Here is a 19,927-nt window from a genome sequence, read left to right as displayed (position 1 = left end):
TGCACAAACATACTATTAAGATGTAGTGTGGGAGAGGAGTGGACATGAAAGGAACTGGGCTCAGATGATGGAAGAGCCCTGTATAGGAGGCTAAGTTAAATTTGATTTTATTGACAGGTGAGAGCCAATGCAGGTCAATGCACAGGTAACACAACCGCAATTCTGTTAGGATCACTGGCCTGGATTAGAGAAGGGAGAAATGGGAGGTGGAGAATTTAATTAATAAACTATTTCCTGTGCAAGTTAAGCAAAAACCTGCTTTCAGTAGGTGGTCGTAGGAATGGAAAGAAAAATAAAAAACCAATGAGGCACTGGAAAAGTAGATTGTGAGCAAGATGGAGATGAGGGCTAAAAAGAGTTCTAAGTGGCTAAAAAGTTCCCCACTAAAGGGCTGAATCAATGATGGTACTGAGTGGCCACACCAGGAGGTGAGAACTAGTTTAGTGGTAGAATGATGAGGAATACAGCTTGGCGCATGTGGACCCAGAGCCGGCGGCACCTTCTCAGAAGCGGGTTATCAAGCAGGCAGTCCTAAATGTGACACCATAACTCATGAGGAAAACTTGGGGCCGGAATATTTACTTAAGCTTCCGCAGTAGATGAAATTGCAAAAAGATAGCAAAGATACAGGAGAAATGGACATTCTAGACAGATACTTAAATCTTCAGGCAAAATGTGTTTAGTCAACAGGTTTGTAAAATTTTAAAAATTTGAATTTATTAGGATTTATTAGTAACACAATTACACAGAATAAAGTTCAGGAATTCACCAATGATGGTCACCAAGATGTGCTTCTTTGTGGCTTTTTAAACAGTATTTCTCATGATTCAAATTTATTCATAGTATAGGTGAATTTCATACATAGCTTCACAATATGGATGTTACAGGTCTTCCATCGGTAAAATTAATGAAAACATATCTTTCATGAAAGGCACATAAAGAATCTAAACTAACAAATTTAAGAAAGTGACAATTTTGAATTTCTTTACAAAGAAGAAAAACAAATCCCCAAAATAGAACAGGTGAAAATGTAGTCTGTGGTTACCCCCCCCACACACACACACACTTCAAGAACTACACTTCAACAAAATGACAGCACATAACTCAACTTAGAAACTACTTATCCACGAAGCTTACTGAAGGACTTCTTCAAGATGAGGAAACAAAACAGAAGGAGGGTAGGGAATGCTGTTCATGTTGTTGAAATGAGGTCACAGAGACACATTGTGAGAATCAAAAGAAAAGACTATCAAAATTCAATATCGAGCTGACATGTAAGACTTATTCAAGACACATACAATCACTGACTTTATAAATACTACTAATTTTCTAAGTGTAATTGCCTGTTTCATTCTCAGAAATAATAGCACAATTTAAAAAGATATTAACTCAAGCAAGTGGAGGAAATTTGAATAGTCTAAAGGAAGAAAGTAATTTTAATATACTGTGATAATTAAATTTGAAACTAGTTACATATATGAACTTAAAGCTTGCATTATATCAGCAGCAGAAAAATGAAAGGTCTTTCTTGTTATCTTCCAAATAAGGAACTATCATGTATACTAGGTACAAGGGATTTCCCAAAGGAAATACACAAATGAATGTCTCAAAATTCATTATGCAGACATATTTTTTACCCACAAAATGCTCTCGATAATCCACCTAAACTTAGTTATAAATAAAAATGTAGTTATTTAAAATATATAAAAATTAATCTGGCATCACCTTTAAGGAAATGCATGAATACCATCCAAATATTAAAATTCAAAGTGAAAACAAACCAACTGAATAAAAATTGTTTATAGTAAGTCTAAGAGAGTATATCCTCAGAAATCTGAAATTTTAGTTTTTCAAACCAAATCCAATGTAGAATCAGATCAGCATGCACTCTTAAAAGAAAAATTAAAATGCATACAATGTTTACATAACTGAACCAAAGGCAGGTATATTCATCCTCTTAAGAACACTTCAATAAAACACACCGAATTTAAAGAACAAATCGTGTTATTAAAATAGTCTGTGCAATGTTTATACAAATAACTTTAATAGGATTATAAGTATACATATAATCAAGATAAGGACTGCAATGTTTCCTATTTTTAATTACTATACTTAAAAATTTACAGGACATGAACATAAATAAAGCTGTTTAAAACTGGCAAACACAGTAATAGTCTGTCATTCAGTACAAAGTACTTAATATTTCTGAAATGACCAAAGCCATCACGCTAGAATCTTAAGTTGCCACTCTTAAAGCCTAAAAGTAGTGTGGAAAACTAAAGTTATAAATACATGTATACATACATTTGCATATTTACACTTACGCAGAAATCATCAATACACTAGAGCCGAGCGTTAACACTGCCCTTAGTTTCACACTGCAAGACCACCTCTCACATTTAAGAAAGATCCTTCTGTTCCTTTCAGTTTAAAAAAAAAGACACAACAGAACAACTCTGGTCAGGTCCCAGATGCACTGCCGTATACTACATTCTTGTGTTGCTGCAAGACTCTAGTTTAGAGAGATCCACATATAAGCACTCATTTGGTTTGAAAATGCATTTTTCCCCATTAACTGCAAGACTCAGAAGAGACCACAATCTTTTAGATTATTTTTTATGATGACATCTGTTACAGCATCAAAAACAAACTGCACATTCTTAGTATCCGTGGCACATGTGAAGTGGGTGTATATTTCCTTTGTGTCCTTTCTTTTATTGAGGTCTTCAAACTGACACTGAATGTATGCGGCTGCCTCTTCATACGTGTTTGAGCCTGAGATGGGCAAAGGCAAGAAAAACAGAAGGCGAAAGGTTAAAATGAGTACATGGCTAAGCAAAATGGACCTGCAAATGCTGAAGTCCGTTTCATACACACAAAATATGTGGATTCTGTCACTGTGTTTTTCCTTCTGGGATGAGAGAAATGATTTCTTCTAAATGAAAAGTACCCAATGTTAATTACCTTTTCACGACTGTCAGTCACCCTTAAAAAAAAAAAAAAACCCACAATCAAAAGTATGGTATTCCATGCTCCCCAGGGTCTTTGTCCCTGCCAGATTCAAATACCAGATCTCCCTTTTTTCTTCTCCCTTATATGCTCCATCCCAACACCGAGCCAACTCCCTTCCCTGATGGTGGCATGCCATTTCCCTTCTAGTCTAGTGGTTGATCAAGAAATATTGGCTGAATGCTGATCAGTACTTTTTATTCCCTTTTCTCTATACACACTAATCAGCTTTTCCCATTTTTCTTTATTCAAAAACTGGACATGGGTCTCCAGTGTGGCTTACGGCCATGAGGTTAAAGACTTCTGAGTACAAACACTCCAGAAGTGGTCCGTATCTAAAGACAATCACATGCATATTCTGTGATGCAGCAATATTGTCTCGGTGTGCCCTGGACAGAACCACATACATATGCTCACCAGAAGACCTATAAAGACTAGTCATAGCAGAACCAATGTCTACTTTAGGAAACAACCCCAAAGTTCACGGATTATAGACTGGCAAATCTTGTGTATCTGTACAATGAGCTGCCATACAGTAACGAGAAATGAGAATCAAAGTACTATTGCTGTGCACAACAACATGAATGACTTCCAGAACCATACTGTGGAACAAATGAAGCCAGACACAAAAGAGTATAAAACTGTACGATTCAAATGTTTGTTTGGAAAAAGATGGAAAACAATCAAAATTAATCAATGAGGATGGAAGTCATAATCACTGTGTGTGTGTGGGGGGGAGGGTTGTGATCACTTAAGACTGAGAGGCATGATGGGGTTTCTGGGAACCTGGTAATATTCAGATTCTTGATCTGAATGGTGAATAGATCTGTATTTTCACTTTTTAAAATTCAGTGAGCTTCACATTTATGCTAAGTGTGCATGTATGTATCTATTTTATGTGTACATATACCTCAAAGATGTTCCATTTGGGAAAAAAAAAGGTGAACTCTTTTGCAGTAATAACACAGAATTATTTGCTTGGCTTTCAAGGTCCTGCTACCCAGCCCACTTGGTAAAGCTATTCTGACATCCTCTCCTCCACAGCTGTGGTTCACTCCATGTCAGGCCGGACCCTGTACACCAGCTCCCACCTGTGATACTCCAGCATGCTTCCCCTCCACTGGACTTCACCAGTTTCCATATCTTGGCTTTTGTAAATGCTGCTGCAACTGATAGGGGGGTGTGCTATCTTTTTAAGTGTTTTCATCCTTTTTGGAAAGATTCCCAGAAGTGGAATTGCTGGATCATATTTCAATTTTTACTTTTTGTGGGGCTCTATACCACAGTGGCTGCACCAATTTATATTCTCATCAACAGTGCAAGAGGGTTCCCTTTGCTCTACATCCTCGCCAGGACCTGTTACCTTTTTGATAATACCTATTCTAACAGGTGAGGTCTCTACATCCTCGCCAGCACCTGTTACCTTTTTGATAATACCTATTCTAACAGGTGAGGTGATAACTCACTGTGGTTTTGATCTGCATTTCCCTGATGACTAGTGATGGTGAGCACCTCTTCATGGACCTGCTGGCCATCTGTAGGTCTTCTTTGGAAAAATGTCTATTCAGATCCTCTACCCATTTTTTAGTGGATTGTGTTTATTGCTATTGAGTTAGAGTTCTTTATAGGTTTTCAATATTAATCCCTTATCAGATACATAATTTGCAAATATCTTCTCCCATTTTGCTGATGGTTTCCTTTGCTGCGTAAAAGCTTTACAGTTTGATGTGGTCCTACCTGGGTATCTTTTGCTTTTGTTGTCTTTAATTTTGATGTCAGATCCAAAAAATCATCACTAAGACCAATGTCAAGGAGCTACCGCTTGTTTTCTTTCAGGAGTTTTATGGTTTGGAGTCTTCATTTTAAGTTTTTGATCCATTTTAAGCTCATTTTTGTGTATGGTATAACACGGTGTTCCAGTTTTCCCAGCACAATGTATTGAAGAGAATTTTCCTCATTGTATGTTCTTGGCTGTAAATTTTTTGATCATATATGTGTGGGTTTTCTTTTGGGCTCTCTATTCTGTTCCTCATATATGTCTATTTTTATGCCAATGCCATACTGTTTTGATTACTATAGCTTTATAATATAGTTGAAAATCAAGGAACATGCAGACTCTAGCTCTGTTCTTTCTCAGGACTGCTTTGGCTATTTGGGTTCTTTTGTGGTTCCACACAAATTTCAGGATTGCTTATACTATTTCTGTGGGGGGAAAAAATGCCACTGGAATTTTGATAGGGATTGCACTGTATCTGCAGATTGCTCTGGGGAGTATGGGCATTTTAACAATATTTTTCCAATCCATGAACATGGAACATCTTTCCATTTATTTAGGTCTTCTGCTTTTTCCACCAAGGTCTTGTGGTTTTCAGTGTAGAGATTTTTCTCCCCTCAAATTTATTCTTAGGTATTTTTTTCTTTTTAATGCAATTGTAAATAGTACTGTTTTCTTAATTTCTTTCTGATACTTCATTACTAGTGTATGGAAATGCAAAATGTTTCTGTATATACTGTGTATCCTGCAACTTGACTGAATTCATTGATTAGTTTAATAGTTTGGTAGGGTCTTTAGACTTTAGAGGTTTATTTATATATATATATATATATATATATATAAATATGTGCACATAGTGACAGTATTCCTTCTTTCTTTCCATTTTGGATGCCTTTTCTTTTATTGTCTAACTGCTCTGGCTAGGACTTCTAATACTATGTTGAATAAAAGTGGCAAGACAGGGATTCCTTGTTTTGTTCCTGATCTTAGTGGAAATGCTTGCAATTTTTCATTGTTAAAGTATGATGTTAACTATGGGCTTATAAATGTATGGCCTTTATATGCCGAGGTACATATATTCCCTCTGTACCCACTTTGCTGAGTTTTTATCATAAATGAATGCTGAATTTTGTCAAAGGGTTTTTCTGCATTTGAGATAATCAAGGCTTTTATCTTTAATTTTGTTAAGGGGGCATATCATGTTGATTTGAAATGTTAAACTACTCTTGTGTCCCTGGAATAAATCCCACTACATCATGGTGTATGATCCTTTTAATAGATGCTGAATGCTGTTCACTAATATTTTGTTGAGGATTTCTGCATTTATAAAGTTCATCAGGGATATTGGCCTAGAAGTTTTTTATGTCATCAGGGTAATGCTGTCCTCATAAAATGAGTCTGGAAGTATTCCCTCCTCTTCCATTGTTTTTGCAAGAGTTTTAGAAGGACTGGTATTAATTCTTCAGTAAATGTTGGTAGGATTCATCAGTAAAGCCATTTGGTCATGGACTTACTTATGGGAGGTTATGATTACGAAGTAATTGGTCTGTTCAGATTTTCTATTTCTTCATGACTCAGTCTTGGAAGGTTGTATATTTCTAGGAATTTTTCTACTTTTTCTAGCTTGTCAAAATAAGTTTACATTTTAATTTAACTCTTTCACGTTGCTAGCAGACCACCATATGCTTTACAAATCAAAATTTAGTTTATCAAATCACAATAAGGTTGGTATTCTGAAATCCTAAAGCAATAAACTGTGTCTTAATGAAAGAAGTTAATGCAACCTATCAATTAAAAATGTTTTGGGAAAACAGCTTGCACTGAGTGCATAGCTCAACTTGCTGTATATATTATGGGTAGTTAGCTCTTGGCACTTAGCAGTCTAACTACAAGATACATGAATAAACTCATGAGCACATTTCTCAATCTGATTTTAATTAAGATTGGCAAGGATGTGGTGGGAGGGTGCTACCTTTTCTTCACGCGCTAGAACCATCATGTATAAAGGCAGGTACAGGTGATATAACCTGGTTTACAAATGGAGACCTGTGAGGGGGGTGGTAATAGATTTGAGAAAACAAAACACATGGGTTCAGTTTGAGTTTCAGATGCTAAAAAACACATACATGTTCAACAAGCAGCTGGAAACGTAAGCTTGAGGCTCTAGAGAGAAATGAGAATCGACCATGGAATTTAAATGTTGAGAATAAACAAGACTATGAAAGGAGAGTGCACTGAAAGATCACAGGTTGCAGATGGAATGTGGTGAAATGCCAACACATGGATATTTAAGTAGAAGAGGGGGAATAGTTTCTTATTCAGAAACTCAATATATAAACCAGATTGAAAACGAAGTCCCTCTGCTTTAATAAGAGAGATGTTGTGTGCGTGTCTGGGCGGCAGAGAGAAGCGTCTCCGTTCCTGGCACCCACTTTTCAACAGCAGCCCAGGAGATTGCAGGGAACTCAACGAAAACCAAGTTTTAACTCAACTTCTGATTTCACGAATGGGCTACTGAGACCCAGGTAAATTAACGGAAAGCCACGGCTCTACCTCAGGTTCTCCTTTTCAAAGTGCGAACCATCTCCCACAGCAGGGAGATTACAGGACCATTAACAGTCTCATTACCAGGGCTGGGATTTATTGTGAACCTTTGCCTGACTCCCCCGAAAAGTTAACTCATGGATTCCTTCTTCATTTATCCCCTACAATTACCGTTTGTGTTCCTTTGTAGTAACATGTTGCACTGCCTTTTTTATGAGTACATCTGTCTTTGAGGTTAGACTGTGTGCACACACCTATCTTACTGTGCATCACACATACCTGACACGAGATCTGGTCAATGGACGAACAAATCAGTATTTTAAATGAGTCAACATAGAAAATTGTCTAACAGCTTTCCCATATGACTATGCTATTTTCAATCATCTTAGCTACACCTCAAGGAACTACTTGTCCTTGAATGCAGTTTAATAATTTCCCTTAAAGGTAAGAATTATTAAGGCAAAGATTCAAATCTATAATTGAAATTTTGCATTAGGGTGACTTTCCCTAGAAATACATGACTTGATAAGTTATCCACAGAGAGCAGAATACCTGCATATTCTGGATAGCATATAGTGAGAGGGCTCTTTTTGATTTTTTCTTCGAAGAGATCCTTCTTGTTTAGAAAAAGTATAATAGATGTATCTGTAAACCATTTGTTGTTACATATGCTGTCGAACAACTTCATGCTTTCATGCATTCGATTCTGTAACAAAAGAATACAATCAATTTGTCACAAGGGCAAGGATTTTGAGAAGCATTACTTTTAAAAACATTATAATAAAATAGAGCTTAGTCAGCTAAAAACCAGCATACCACAAAAACACATTTCTGCCATTCAGGGACAAGTATGCTTGATTACAGGTGAGATGAATGTATACACCACTCATCACTTTTTGCATTCAACCAGTGCTCAGAGTGTCCACTATGTGTCACTCTGCCCGGGGACACCCTGCAATCTAGAGATGCCAAGTGCAAACATCTGGAGACCTCACTGTTATACAGGGAATCGAAGTTTCCATTAAAAGACATTGAGAGGTTTTTAAAGATGAATAAATTAAACTGAATAAGCTGAAACACAATTAGCTCAACACTCTAAAGATAATGGTGAATTAGGGAAGGAAACCTCCAATCCTGTTTCCTGCCCTTCTAGTGTCTGTGGTTTCTAAGAGGACATGGATACATTTTATAGAGCCAAAATGACAAAAATGGATGTGTGATGGTATAGTGTACCTACTGCACTGTAATTGTATGTGCCTGATTTTAAAAATACAGAAGTGCCATTTTGGGGCGCCGGGGTGGTTCAGTCGGTTGGGTGTCTGTCTGCCTTCGGTTCGGGTCATGGTCCTCGAGTCCTGGGATTGAGCCCCGCATTGGACATCCCGCTCAGAAGGGAGCCTGCTTCTCTCTCTGCCCCTCACCCCGCTCTCATGCTCTCTCTCTCTCTCTCAAATAAATCTTTGAAATGTCACTTCTGTATTTCTTTTTTAAACTTTTTTTTCCCTAACCTGTACTAATGTTAATTTAAAATGACAGAATTTTAGATTTCTATTTAAAAATATTCATGGTACATTGGAACACATCTGAAAATTACATGTCAATAGCAAAATATAACCTGGATCAAAGATTACAGAGCTGACAGAAGTAACATTAAGAAAAATAAGCATTAGACTATTATGGAAACTAACTTTACTTTCAGTCACTATGTAGATAACCAGATACCGGAAATGCATAGTTAAGCATATAGGGTTGAAGTGAGATTAACTCTCAGTCTTTTCTTATTTTGGGGGGTCCATCCCTGCCTCTTGAGTGAGCGTAACTTCCCTTTTATTATATAAACAGAAGAGCTAGAGAAAAAGAAAGAGCCTGAACTTTTAAATAATTCACGCATTAGCAAGAATTACTCAAGAATTAAAAATTCTTGGCAACATCTCCAGCCCTTTATATTTCAAACAGTGGTTCTACTTGCCATCTCTTCATCTTCAGCTAGAACCAGGTCATAGTCACTCAGCGCCACACAGAAGATGATGGCGGTCACTCCTTCGAAGCAATGAATCCATTTCTTCCGCTCAGATCTCTGTCCTCCCACATCAAACATTCTGTAAGAGAAATAGTGTTTGACATCACATTAAATGTTCAAAAGCTCTGAGGGTTCTATACTATCATCAAAAAAGCTCCAAATTGCAGGGGGATGTGGGATGGGAAGAAAGGAGAACATTATAGGAGGAAAATGATGTCACAAATTGGTTTTCACAAAGGGGAAATAAGTTTGGTTTTTAAAAATTTTTGATTGAAAACAAAGCCCAAAATACCCTCAAAAAAACAACACATTCATTAACATATGAGAACAGTTAGATCAGAACATTAAAGCAGATACAAATGAGTGGACTGCACTCTGAGTAAACACTGAGAAGTCACAGGAAGCAGCCAGGCAATGCGGAGATAATAGAGTATATTCAATTTGCCAAAGTCACAGAACATTAGAGCCAGAGGACATGGTCCCCTCTTCCCACTACAAAACGTTTCCTGTCCCTCAGAGGCAACAAGTAGGACTCTGACATAGAGAAGAAACCTTATTCCAGGTAAGAAAAAGCTGAGCAAGAAGTGGTATTTACATGGGGAACATAGGTTGTGTAAATTAAAAAGTAAAACCACGGTATAGAAACAAAAGAAAGAGATGAAATAGGAGATCAAAGGGTTAAGACTACTGAATAGTCTTAAAATTTAGAGTGGAAAAAAAAAAAACGTTCTACCATATACCATAGTAGACCATTGTAGCTTAGTGCAGGGTAGTAACACAAACAGTATAAAGACAATGACCTTTTCATCTTTTCCTTATAAGAGTTTATTAAGCAAAAGTTGAAATCCACATAGATTGTTATGCAACCTAGAAATAACCACTTATATAATGGAAACACGATGCAAACTGGTACAATCTAAAAGGCTCCATTTATCTCGATGGCACACTAATTAAAATAGTCCCTATTTAATTCTCAGGCAAAAAGAATTTCCCTGCAGAGTACTACTGGCCTATAAAACAAATCTGAGTTCATCAACTAATATTGTTACTTTTATCATTTAAGTGCCCTTCATTCCATTGGGTTAGTTAATGAATTGTTAAGTATGCTATATCACAAAAGGATTCTACCACACAATAAGTTAAAATGGGTAGGACACAAAAGGAGCTTGTGATAAAGATCAAATAAGAACAAAATAAAAACTTAAAATGATTACTGATCTGTTAAACTGCCAAGGAACACAACTGGAAAATAAGCTTACCAAAAAGACTTTATAAACTTTAGATAACTTCTCTGACCAAATGGCACATATATCCCAACCACTCAATATAAAGTAACAACCAAACCCATTCCAACCCACAATTTCCTTCTGTGATGGTGAGTTTTATGTGCCAATTTGGCTAAGCAGTTATTTAGTCAAACACTAACGCAGGTGCTGCTGTGAAGGTATTTTACTGCTGTAGTTAGCATCTCTCATCAGTCGTCTTTCAGTGAAGAAGCTTATCCCTGATGTGGGCAGACTTCACCCATCCAATCAGCTGGAAGGCCTTAAGAACAGAACAGGTCTCCCAGAGGGAAAAGAATTCTACCTCAAGAATGCAGCATCAGTTCCTGTCCGAGCCTGCTGTCCTGCCCTACAAGCCTGCACTCACCAGCCCCCAGGGTCATAGAAGTCAAGTCCTTGGAATGGATAAGTGTGACTGATAGAAATTTTAGCACCCCCAGTGGGGTGCTACTGTCACAAATACCTAAAAAGGTGAAGCAGCTGTAGAATTGGGTAAGAGGTGGAGGCTGGAAGAATCTTGAGTTACTCAACAGAAATAGCCCAGATTGCTTTGAAAAGATGGTTGATTAGAAATACAGACATAGGGGCGCCTGGGTGGCTCAGGTGTTGAGCGTCTGCCTTTGGCTCGGGTCATAATCTCAGGCTCCTGGGATCGAGCCCCGTGTCGGGCTCCCTGCTCAGCAGGAAGCCTCCTTCTCCCTCTCCCACTCCCCCTGCTTGTGTTCCATCTCTGTCAAATAAATAAAATCTTCAAAAAAAAATTTTTTTAAAGAAATACAGATAATAGAAGGTAATAATTTTGGAGATACTTAGGAGTGAAAAGGATGGTGGGATCCTCTCCTATCTTAGAGGATGTATGTATCATCATGAACACGATGTTGGGAGATACATGAATGTTAAAGATGTTTTTGATGAGTTCTCAGAAGGAACTGAGAAAACATGTTCCTGGACACTGGAGAAAAGGCAATTCCTGTTGTAAAGTCACAAAATCTTTGCTAGACTATGCTCTAAGACTGGGTGTTAAGAGATGAACTTGAAATTAGTTGAGGAAATTTCCAAGCAAAGTGTGCAGGGTATGGTTTTGTTTCTCCTTGTTGCTATAGTAAAATAGAAGAGGAAGGAAGGAGAAACTGAGGAAGGAGCCATTAGGCCAAGAGGAACCAGGGAAGAAGGCCAAGTGACAAAGGCCAAGGAACACCGAGGATTTCCAACCACTACCAGAAGCAGAAAGAAGCAAGAGAGGATTCTTCCCTAGAGCCTTCAGAAGGAGCACAGTCCTGTTGACCTGTTGATTTCAAATTTCTAGTCTCCAAATTTCTGTTGTTTTATGTCACCTAGCTTGTGGAAATTTGTTATAGCAGCCCTAGGAAATGAATATATCCCCCCTACCTTGCTTTATTTTTCACTATAGTGATTATTACCTCCTCATAATTATAGTTATTTCATCACTCCTCCCTCCTTCCCAACAATGTAGAGACAAAGACTTTGTCGTACTTCATAAATATTCATTGAATGAATGAACTGTCTACAGAGTATTTTAAAACACCTTCAAGGAATAATAGACGAGCTTTCCTAAGTTCAAGATCTAGGTCTTCTAGTTATGCTGTAGGAACGTTGCATATAAGAGAGCTTTAACTTGATAATCAAGTAATTTACAGAAGAAATCTCTAATTTAGAAATGAAGGTCATTCATATATTTGTCATAAGCAAAGAACCTTTCATCTAAACCAGTACTTCTCAAATGTTAGTATAAATCAGAATCACCAGGTGGATAAAGGTGATGCTGCTGATCTGGGGACCATACTTTAGCATCACTGGTCTAATTCATTAGCCAAGGAGAAAAAATGACTAAAATCTGATGTTACAAATGACTGTGAATAAGGCATTATTGCTTTTTCACACATACATTAGAATTATCTTCAAATCCTGAACTATTTTTTTTAAATTAACCAAAAAGAACAAAATTATAATACGTTCTCTTTCATATGAACAGATGAGACTTTTTTCTAGCATCAAATAGGGGAATGAATTTGAGTTTTCTTAGATTTCTTTTTTTAGGGGGAGAGGGGAAAGTACTGAAGATTCTGAGATGTTCTGACATTCTCAGGCTGTCATCTAACACTTCCGGGACCAAGACTGGTACAAAGCTAGCTGACCATATAGGCCTATCAACCTTATAAATATACTCCAAAACCCATTTCATATTTATAGTACTATAGAAAAGGAAGACACATTTGTCTTATAATTTATAATAGAAGGGATGCTTTAATTCTATATTTGGCAAAAATATTAGAGTAGAATTGTCGATTCCTTAAAGCAAAATAATCCACGTAGACACTTTCCACAAATGCCTAGTCACAGAAGTGATAATATACATTCTTAAATTATAATGCTTTATTGCCTCATTTCGAATTTAATTCCAATTATACCAAAACTAAGCGAAACTGAAATTTTATATCAGCTGTTAAAATGAAACAATGAATTACAATACAAAACATGCAAAATTATAAACACACTCGAGAGTTCCCAGTAGAATTATTCTAAGTATATTTCTGCCCTCATTCTTCTGAGGCTCATTTAACATATAAAAAGCAAAGTCAGAACCATATGCTAGCAATGATAGTAATTTAACAGAACTCAAATCCAAAATAAGATAAAGTTTATCTCAAGTTCCTGACAAACCTATGTTTAAGGCAGCAAGTGAAAACAGTAACTAAACACATCCTGTGAAATTCTACCTCACCCAAGGAGACTAAAGATAAATGGACTTCCTGGGAACATCATGCTGAGAGCCAGCTTTACTGAATCCCAGCACTTGTGTGATGATGAAATGACCATTCTGAGAAACCGAGGCTAGAAGTGAAGAGTATGCTCTGGAAAGTGAATGTTTAAGGTAAATCTAACCAAGACTGAAAGTGAATTTTGTACAGATTGCTTAAAGTGCTGAATGACTGAATGTACACTCCCCCCCCCACCGCCCCCTGCTGACAGAGCTCTGCCCTCTTCATTTCCCTTAGAGGCAATAACCTCATTTATGTTTACACTTCTGACAATGGGCAAGATTGTAGTGCTCTCTGCTAAGAACTTTAACCAAATGGCCCCTTTACCTACTAGGGTAACCTAACTCAAGAATTTGCACTTGTTAACCCTCAACTCCATGCATTTTCTCCTCAGACTACATTTGTTAGAACAAAGCCATTATTTGAACAATTTAAGTTTGCTTTTTAAAAATAAGGCATTTAAAATAGTAAAAAAGCAAACAAACAAAAAAAATCAGAATCTAAGTTAAAAAAAAAAAAAAACTTGGAACCCTCATTTTGAGAGTGAGTTTCCTTAGATAAATAGGACAATAGTTCCCAGATCAGACATACCAGACTATTTAAATATTAATATTTTACTATTCCCAACTTTGGTCATTTAATACCCTAAAAATAATAAACAGATTAAAAGAAAGTAAATGATTTTGGTTAAGAGCTATTGCCAGAAGCCAAAAACGTCCCCTGACAGATTAAAAACTGGTGAAAACAGAAAAGAATTAAAAGCAGATGAAAAACACGACCATGTATTAAAGTACAAAGTTACATGGTCAGATAAAGTAATTATGATCTATAATTCTGTTTTAAAAAAGCAGGGCCATGTTTGGGGGCGTTTTTGGAGGGAAGCTGCCATGGAAAATTAAAATTCAATTGCAGTTTTCTGGAAAATTCAGTTACATGAACCACTGAATGTGGGACAAAATGATAGTAACAAATGTATTTAAAATACTTATGGAAGGGGGGCGCCTGGGTAGCTCAGTCAGTTAAGCTTCCGACTCTTGATTTCAGCTCAGGTTATGATTTCAGGGTCGTGAGATCAAGCCCTATAACGATTTTCTCTCTCCCTCTCCCACCCCGTCACATGCACCCATGCTCACTTGCGTGTGCTCTCTCTAAAAAAATAAAATACTTATGGAAGGAATCATAAATACAGTTGCATGTATGTAACTGTACTTCCCACAACTTGTAACAGTTAGCTTCTTTATGAATATTTTTAATCTTTGACTAGGAATCTTTAGATGCTTTCAGAAATTCTGCTTTATTATTACTGTTTCAGAGCATTAAATTGAAGCAAAGTCCAAAAGTTTTTCTCATACTTTAAAAAAAAAGAGGAACATAGGTCTGTAAATTAATGTTTCACTGAACTTCCCTGAGTCTAGTGCATTACAAAATGAGTGTATTGGACAAAACGAGCTCCAAGATCCCTTGCATTTCTAAAGCCTATATACAATTCAGTGCTTCTCTGCTCAAACCTCAGTAATTTAATATTTAGTACACACTCTAAATTAAATGACATTTTTCATCATGAAAAAGTGCAAACATGTTTGCCTGAATAAAAATTTTCAGGAAAATTTTTAAAAAGGTACCCTTCATTTTTAATATTTCCATAAAATAAGCATAATCAGTAAAATTCTTTTTTTACCTAAAAATATATAGCAACACTTTCTCCAAATATACAATATCAGAGCAATATTTTCCATTTAGAAATAAAAGCCAAAAACTATTTTTATTTAAATCACTTTAAAAAATATAGACAAGAGATTTGCATGGCCATTTTTTCTTAATAAATATATAAATATTCCTAAGAATGTTTCTTGTCCTCTTTCAAAATATTCTTTGTCCAATCACCTAAGAAAAGTGTTTTGTAATTTCTAGCTCAGTTTTTAAAAACTTTTATTAATTCTACCTTTCTTTACTAAAAAGGTGTTTTATACCTAAATTTGTTAAGTGATATGCTTTGAAGCTACTCACTTAAAATGAAGATCTTTGAAAGTAAAATGGGTTTCAACAATTCCTGTCGTTTTCACTCTGGTTCTGAGAACATCCTGTTGAGTTGGGATATAATTTGGTTGTGCTATTCTGTCCAAGTCATTCAAATAGCTGAGGAAATAAACAAAACAATATGCTAATAGTTAATATAGCCATTAACGATCATCTACATCAAGGATCAAAACATTCTGATGCATGCAATATTCCAAATTATTGGAAATTTTTACATTTCTCTGTAATGATGTAATAATACAACCAATTTAAGTTTGTATGTTATACAATTTCCACTGAAATGAAAATGTTTATACTTCTCCAGCCACAAAGCTCTTTTAACATTTTCTAGGCATTGTGTACTTTGCTTCCTCAGGACACAAATTAGTAATTCCCCTTGTTGGAAACAGAATAACTTCTTAAAAACCACACACAAGCAGCTGTACACTAGGAGTTTGTTTCTTGAAATTCTTTATCATACTTTTTTAAGGTAGCACTGTGTTTATTTTCCAGACATTACTCTTGCTGAGGATTTAGAAAGTCTTAAGTTTTTGAGAAAGCAATGAGTAAACCTCTAGCCAAAGGCCGAATTCAATGCTGTTCCTTTTTAATCAGATTCAAGTCACACACAGGGAAACACTACACATGCTCTTTTACGGCCTCTTCCTAGCTCCCTAAATCAATATTCACGTTTTACTTCTCACTGATTTTAGTTACCCACCCATTCAATACTCCCTGCCAATGATGCCAAATATGCTGTGCTATTAAAATGTAGTGGTGTCATTTTATATAGTAAATGATGTTACAGAAAGTCCAGGTATGGAGAGATGAATGTGAACTTGAGTGGTTAAAGAAGCATTCATGGATGGTGAGGAGTATAAATAGAAACCTGAACGATGGGACAGAAAAAACAGTGCCCTCCACATCAGGGGAAGTAGTCAAACAGTATGGAGGCAGGAAGAGTCACACCTTGTTTCTCAGAAAGCAAGGCCCCCAGGAGGTGGTGCATACATTCAAGTGAGCAGTCTGGAATTGATCCTAAGGTCAGCTGAGCGTGGGGAGCATCCCTACAGTGTTTTCTGATACTAGAGGGGAGTGGTCAAAGATAATTTAGAAGATATACATCTATGTTTATTACAGAGAGGCACCAACTACTACAACTTTGCTATTATCCTCTGAAACTCTTCCTTAGCCCTTTAGAACAGGTCTTGCAAACAAAAGGAGCTCAGTAAATATTTGATTTGTGGAGATGGAGCTGAAAAGCTATCCAAACACTGAATTAGGAATCAAAAGTGTTTTTAGATAGTTAAGTATATGTATGTGATACTGATACTAGAATACATAGAGGATAGCTTGAGTTATCCGTATTGTATTTATTGAACTTAAAAATATTATCTTATTATTGCACTGGTGATAATCCCCCAGTACTTTAATCGGTGTTTTAATTCCACATATATAATGTTATACATTATTGTAAGAAAATCTGATTTAATAAATAAACAGGTCATGGCAAGATTTTACTAACTGTTCCTCTGAAGTAGTGTGTTACTCTTATTTAAAATGTGCTTTGAGGGCGCCTGGGTGGCTCAGTTGTTAAGCGTCTGCCTCCGGCTCAGGTCATGATCCCAGGGTCCTGGGATCGAGTCCCGCATCGGGCTCCCTGCTCGGCGGGAAGCCTGCTTCTCCCTCTCCCACTCCCCCTGCTTGTGTTCTCTCTCGCGCGCTGTCTCTGTCAAATAAATAAAATCTTCAAAAGAAAAATATTTAAAATGTGCTTTGATTACTCAGATGCATTTCTTTGCTTAAAGCTGCTACAGTTCTAATAGTCTCTAAAATTAATGCATTTATATTTCAACAAAACAAATAAGAAAAACAGGCATTGTGAAAAACTCCAATTGTTTTAAATGATCACAAATTTAAAGTAAATAGGTGGTTAGATAGTCCTAACGGGCAACTTGGCAGCATCCCCCCATCTCCAGTCAAAAAACTCAGAAATCAAGATGCACTGTGACGTGACCACTATGGAGAAACAGATTTCTAGGACTTCCTTCATTCTTGACAAATGGCTCCACTATTGCCATCTTAAGGTCAGAACTACTAGTAATGAAATATTGGGGAGCCCAAATGACTGACTCTTCTCGGTGCATACCCAAACACGTGAGCACAGGAAACAAGCCTTGGTCATTAGACTGCAGTGGTCCAGAAGGTCCCACCATAAGGGAAGACTGACTTCAGTCAATTATTCCTGAGCAGCACCCCTTATTTACTGAAAAAGCTCCCCTTGCTGGGCTCAGCTCAGAGCAGTCTTCTCAACATAACAGTGATTCCCACTTAGATCTTTCTGCAGGTGCTGGTGGTGCCAAAGCACGTAATATGGTCTAAGAGTTGCGTTCTTGCTGTAAATAATTTCCTTCTAATTTCTCTCCTAGCCTCTGTAAAGTATGGTTTATTCATTCACTCATTATCAAGTGAGGGCATAGCGAATGACAACTGTGTGTCAGGCAATGGAGAAAGAACACAGGGCGAAAACAGGCCTGACTGAATGTACAGTGTAGTGGCACAGACAGAAAACAATCATTTCAACGTAAATATAAACCAAATCACCTCAAAATGTACATCTGTGAGCGCTCTGAAATATTTTGTATTATAAGTATATAAAACAGGGAGGTTAAAGACATAATCTGTGAGTCAAGAAGAAATATCCTAAGAAAGGATGATACCAGTTGGAGAGGGGAGCTATAAGCTCAGTAACATGTTACATACACATATATAAAATACAAATGAAATAATATATATGGCTTATATAGTTGTAAAGCATTAAAAATACAGATTAGGAAATAAACAGAGCAAAATAAAAATTGGTATGGGTTACACAGTAAGGTGTATTACTTCCTCCCGCACATGAAATCACTCACATGACACGTACTGGGTACTCTGCTGTGTAACCCACGACATGCTGCGTGATAATCAGGAAGAGCCATCCCCCATCTGTCTATTGTTCACTGTGGTGAAGTGTGTGTATTTACCTAGATCTTATTAATAATTCTATCTTACCCTCACTTGTGTCCCTGAACGCCAATAGCTCGGTCAAGAAAATGAATAACGTGGAAAGTAAAATGCGTGCAGAGCACATATTTTAAGACCAATTATTGCCACTTCTATCTGACACTTTTGAGTATGTGTGCCAAATTATGGAAACAAATACTTGATTTTTTTTTAACTGTAGCTAGATCACTAAGCAGAAAGCTCCCTGACCAGGTTTTATCACAACTTGATTTATGAGCTTTCTGTGGCCACCACCTAGAAAATCAGGGCAGATTTTTCTTACAAAATACTGTACTTAGCTATCTGTAAACAAGGTCTGATGCAACAGGGCACATAAAATTGACAATATTCAAGCTTAGAGCTATTTTACTCAGTGAGAAAACATCTTGGGATCACCACACACCCCTTCAAAAGGGGTACAGCTCATGCAAGGCGCCTGTCACTGGACAAGTAACTCTTCTCAGGCCCTTAATTAGCATAATGAAAAGAATCACATCAGTTACCCTCCCCTTGGGCTAGTCCCAGGCAAACTAGAGATACACCCAAATTCAGAGTGAACTTTGCAAAGTTCCAATTTCTTGGAAATAGCTGCCAACAGTCCATTCTGCATGCTTCAGTTACATAAGCATGAGTCTCTTGAGACACTTCTGGACACAAAGGAAATAGCAGTAATGTTATCTACAAATTCACAAGAAACAGAAAAGTTTTCAAATACTGTCACCTGAATATCCTGAGTTTTACAAGAATGTGTCAGCCAATTCTGCAATAACACTGCCTTGGAGGTATATTTGACTTGCATGTAATTATTCATGATAGTTTAGTTCTGAAGTTATGATTACTTACTATGCTGCAGAATCATTAAGCTGGTACTCTCGGGATCTGTTGAAACAGGCTTGCACACCACTATCTTTCCACAATCTCTTTATAACTCCAGCAAGTTCCGCAGTCATAAAACCTTCTTCAGCAGCTCCAGCAAGCACAAAGAGTTGGCGGGCATCATCCTGAACATTCAAAGACCGTTTTTTTGTTGTTGTTGTTTTGTTGTAAGTAAAAAGGGAGACATTACAGATGAAAAGTACAAAGGGAGGCATTATGGATTACCAAAAGTGCAGTGGTGAATTTCCTTTGTTTTTCATTGGGGTCATGACTTTTATTTCTCTAAAGCACCACTTACAAAAACTGGCTTGATCCAAAGAGCATAATCTTACATCATGAGTCTATGTTTTGTAATATTAGTAATAGCTGTCAAGGCACTAGGAAACTGGAAGAATGACTTACACCTACAGTTCATGCGGGGACACATTAACCAACTATTCACTATCACTGACAGTTTGTTGTGCACTGATAATGATCAGTTTTGGAAACAGAAAAAGAGTGTGTGCCTTACCCCTCCTACCCAAAATGTTTCTGAGAGGCACACTAACACCATTAGAGATTATTTTAAGATAGAATCTCA

The 19,927-nt window shown here is 36.9% G+C and overlaps 1 protein-coding gene across 1 annotated transcript in view; it reads right to left on the bottom strand.

The window, feature by feature from the left end:
- Positions 1-695: 695 nt before the first annotated feature.
- Positions 696-19,927, bottom strand: part of GNAI1 (G protein subunit alpha i1) — a 92,248-nt gene continuing 73,016 nt past the window's right edge. Inside the window, exons 5-9 of the mRNA XM_035020446.1 lie at positions 19,315-19,472; positions 15,418-15,546; positions 9,297-9,426; positions 7,880-8,033; positions 696-2,775 (exon numbers count right to left, since the gene is read on the bottom strand). Of these exons, the coding sequence (XP_034876337.1) occupies positions 2,585-2,775; positions 7,880-8,033; positions 9,297-9,426; positions 15,418-15,546; positions 19,315-19,472 (762 nt within the window). The 3' untranslated portion in view covers positions 696-2,584. The remainder of the gene's footprint in view (positions 2,776-7,879; positions 8,034-9,296; positions 9,427-15,417; positions 15,547-19,314; positions 19,473-19,927) is intronic.

Source organism: Mirounga leonina, unplaced genomic scaffold (assembly GCF_011800145.1).
Source record: "Mirounga leonina isolate KUSES-001 unplaced genomic scaffold, KU_Mleo_1.0 Mir_174, whole genome shotgun sequence".
In the NCBI taxonomy this organism is placed as follows: Eukaryota; Metazoa; Chordata; class Mammalia; order Carnivora; family Phocidae; genus Mirounga; species Mirounga leonina.
This window is presented reverse-complemented; position numbering and strand designations above follow the sequence as displayed.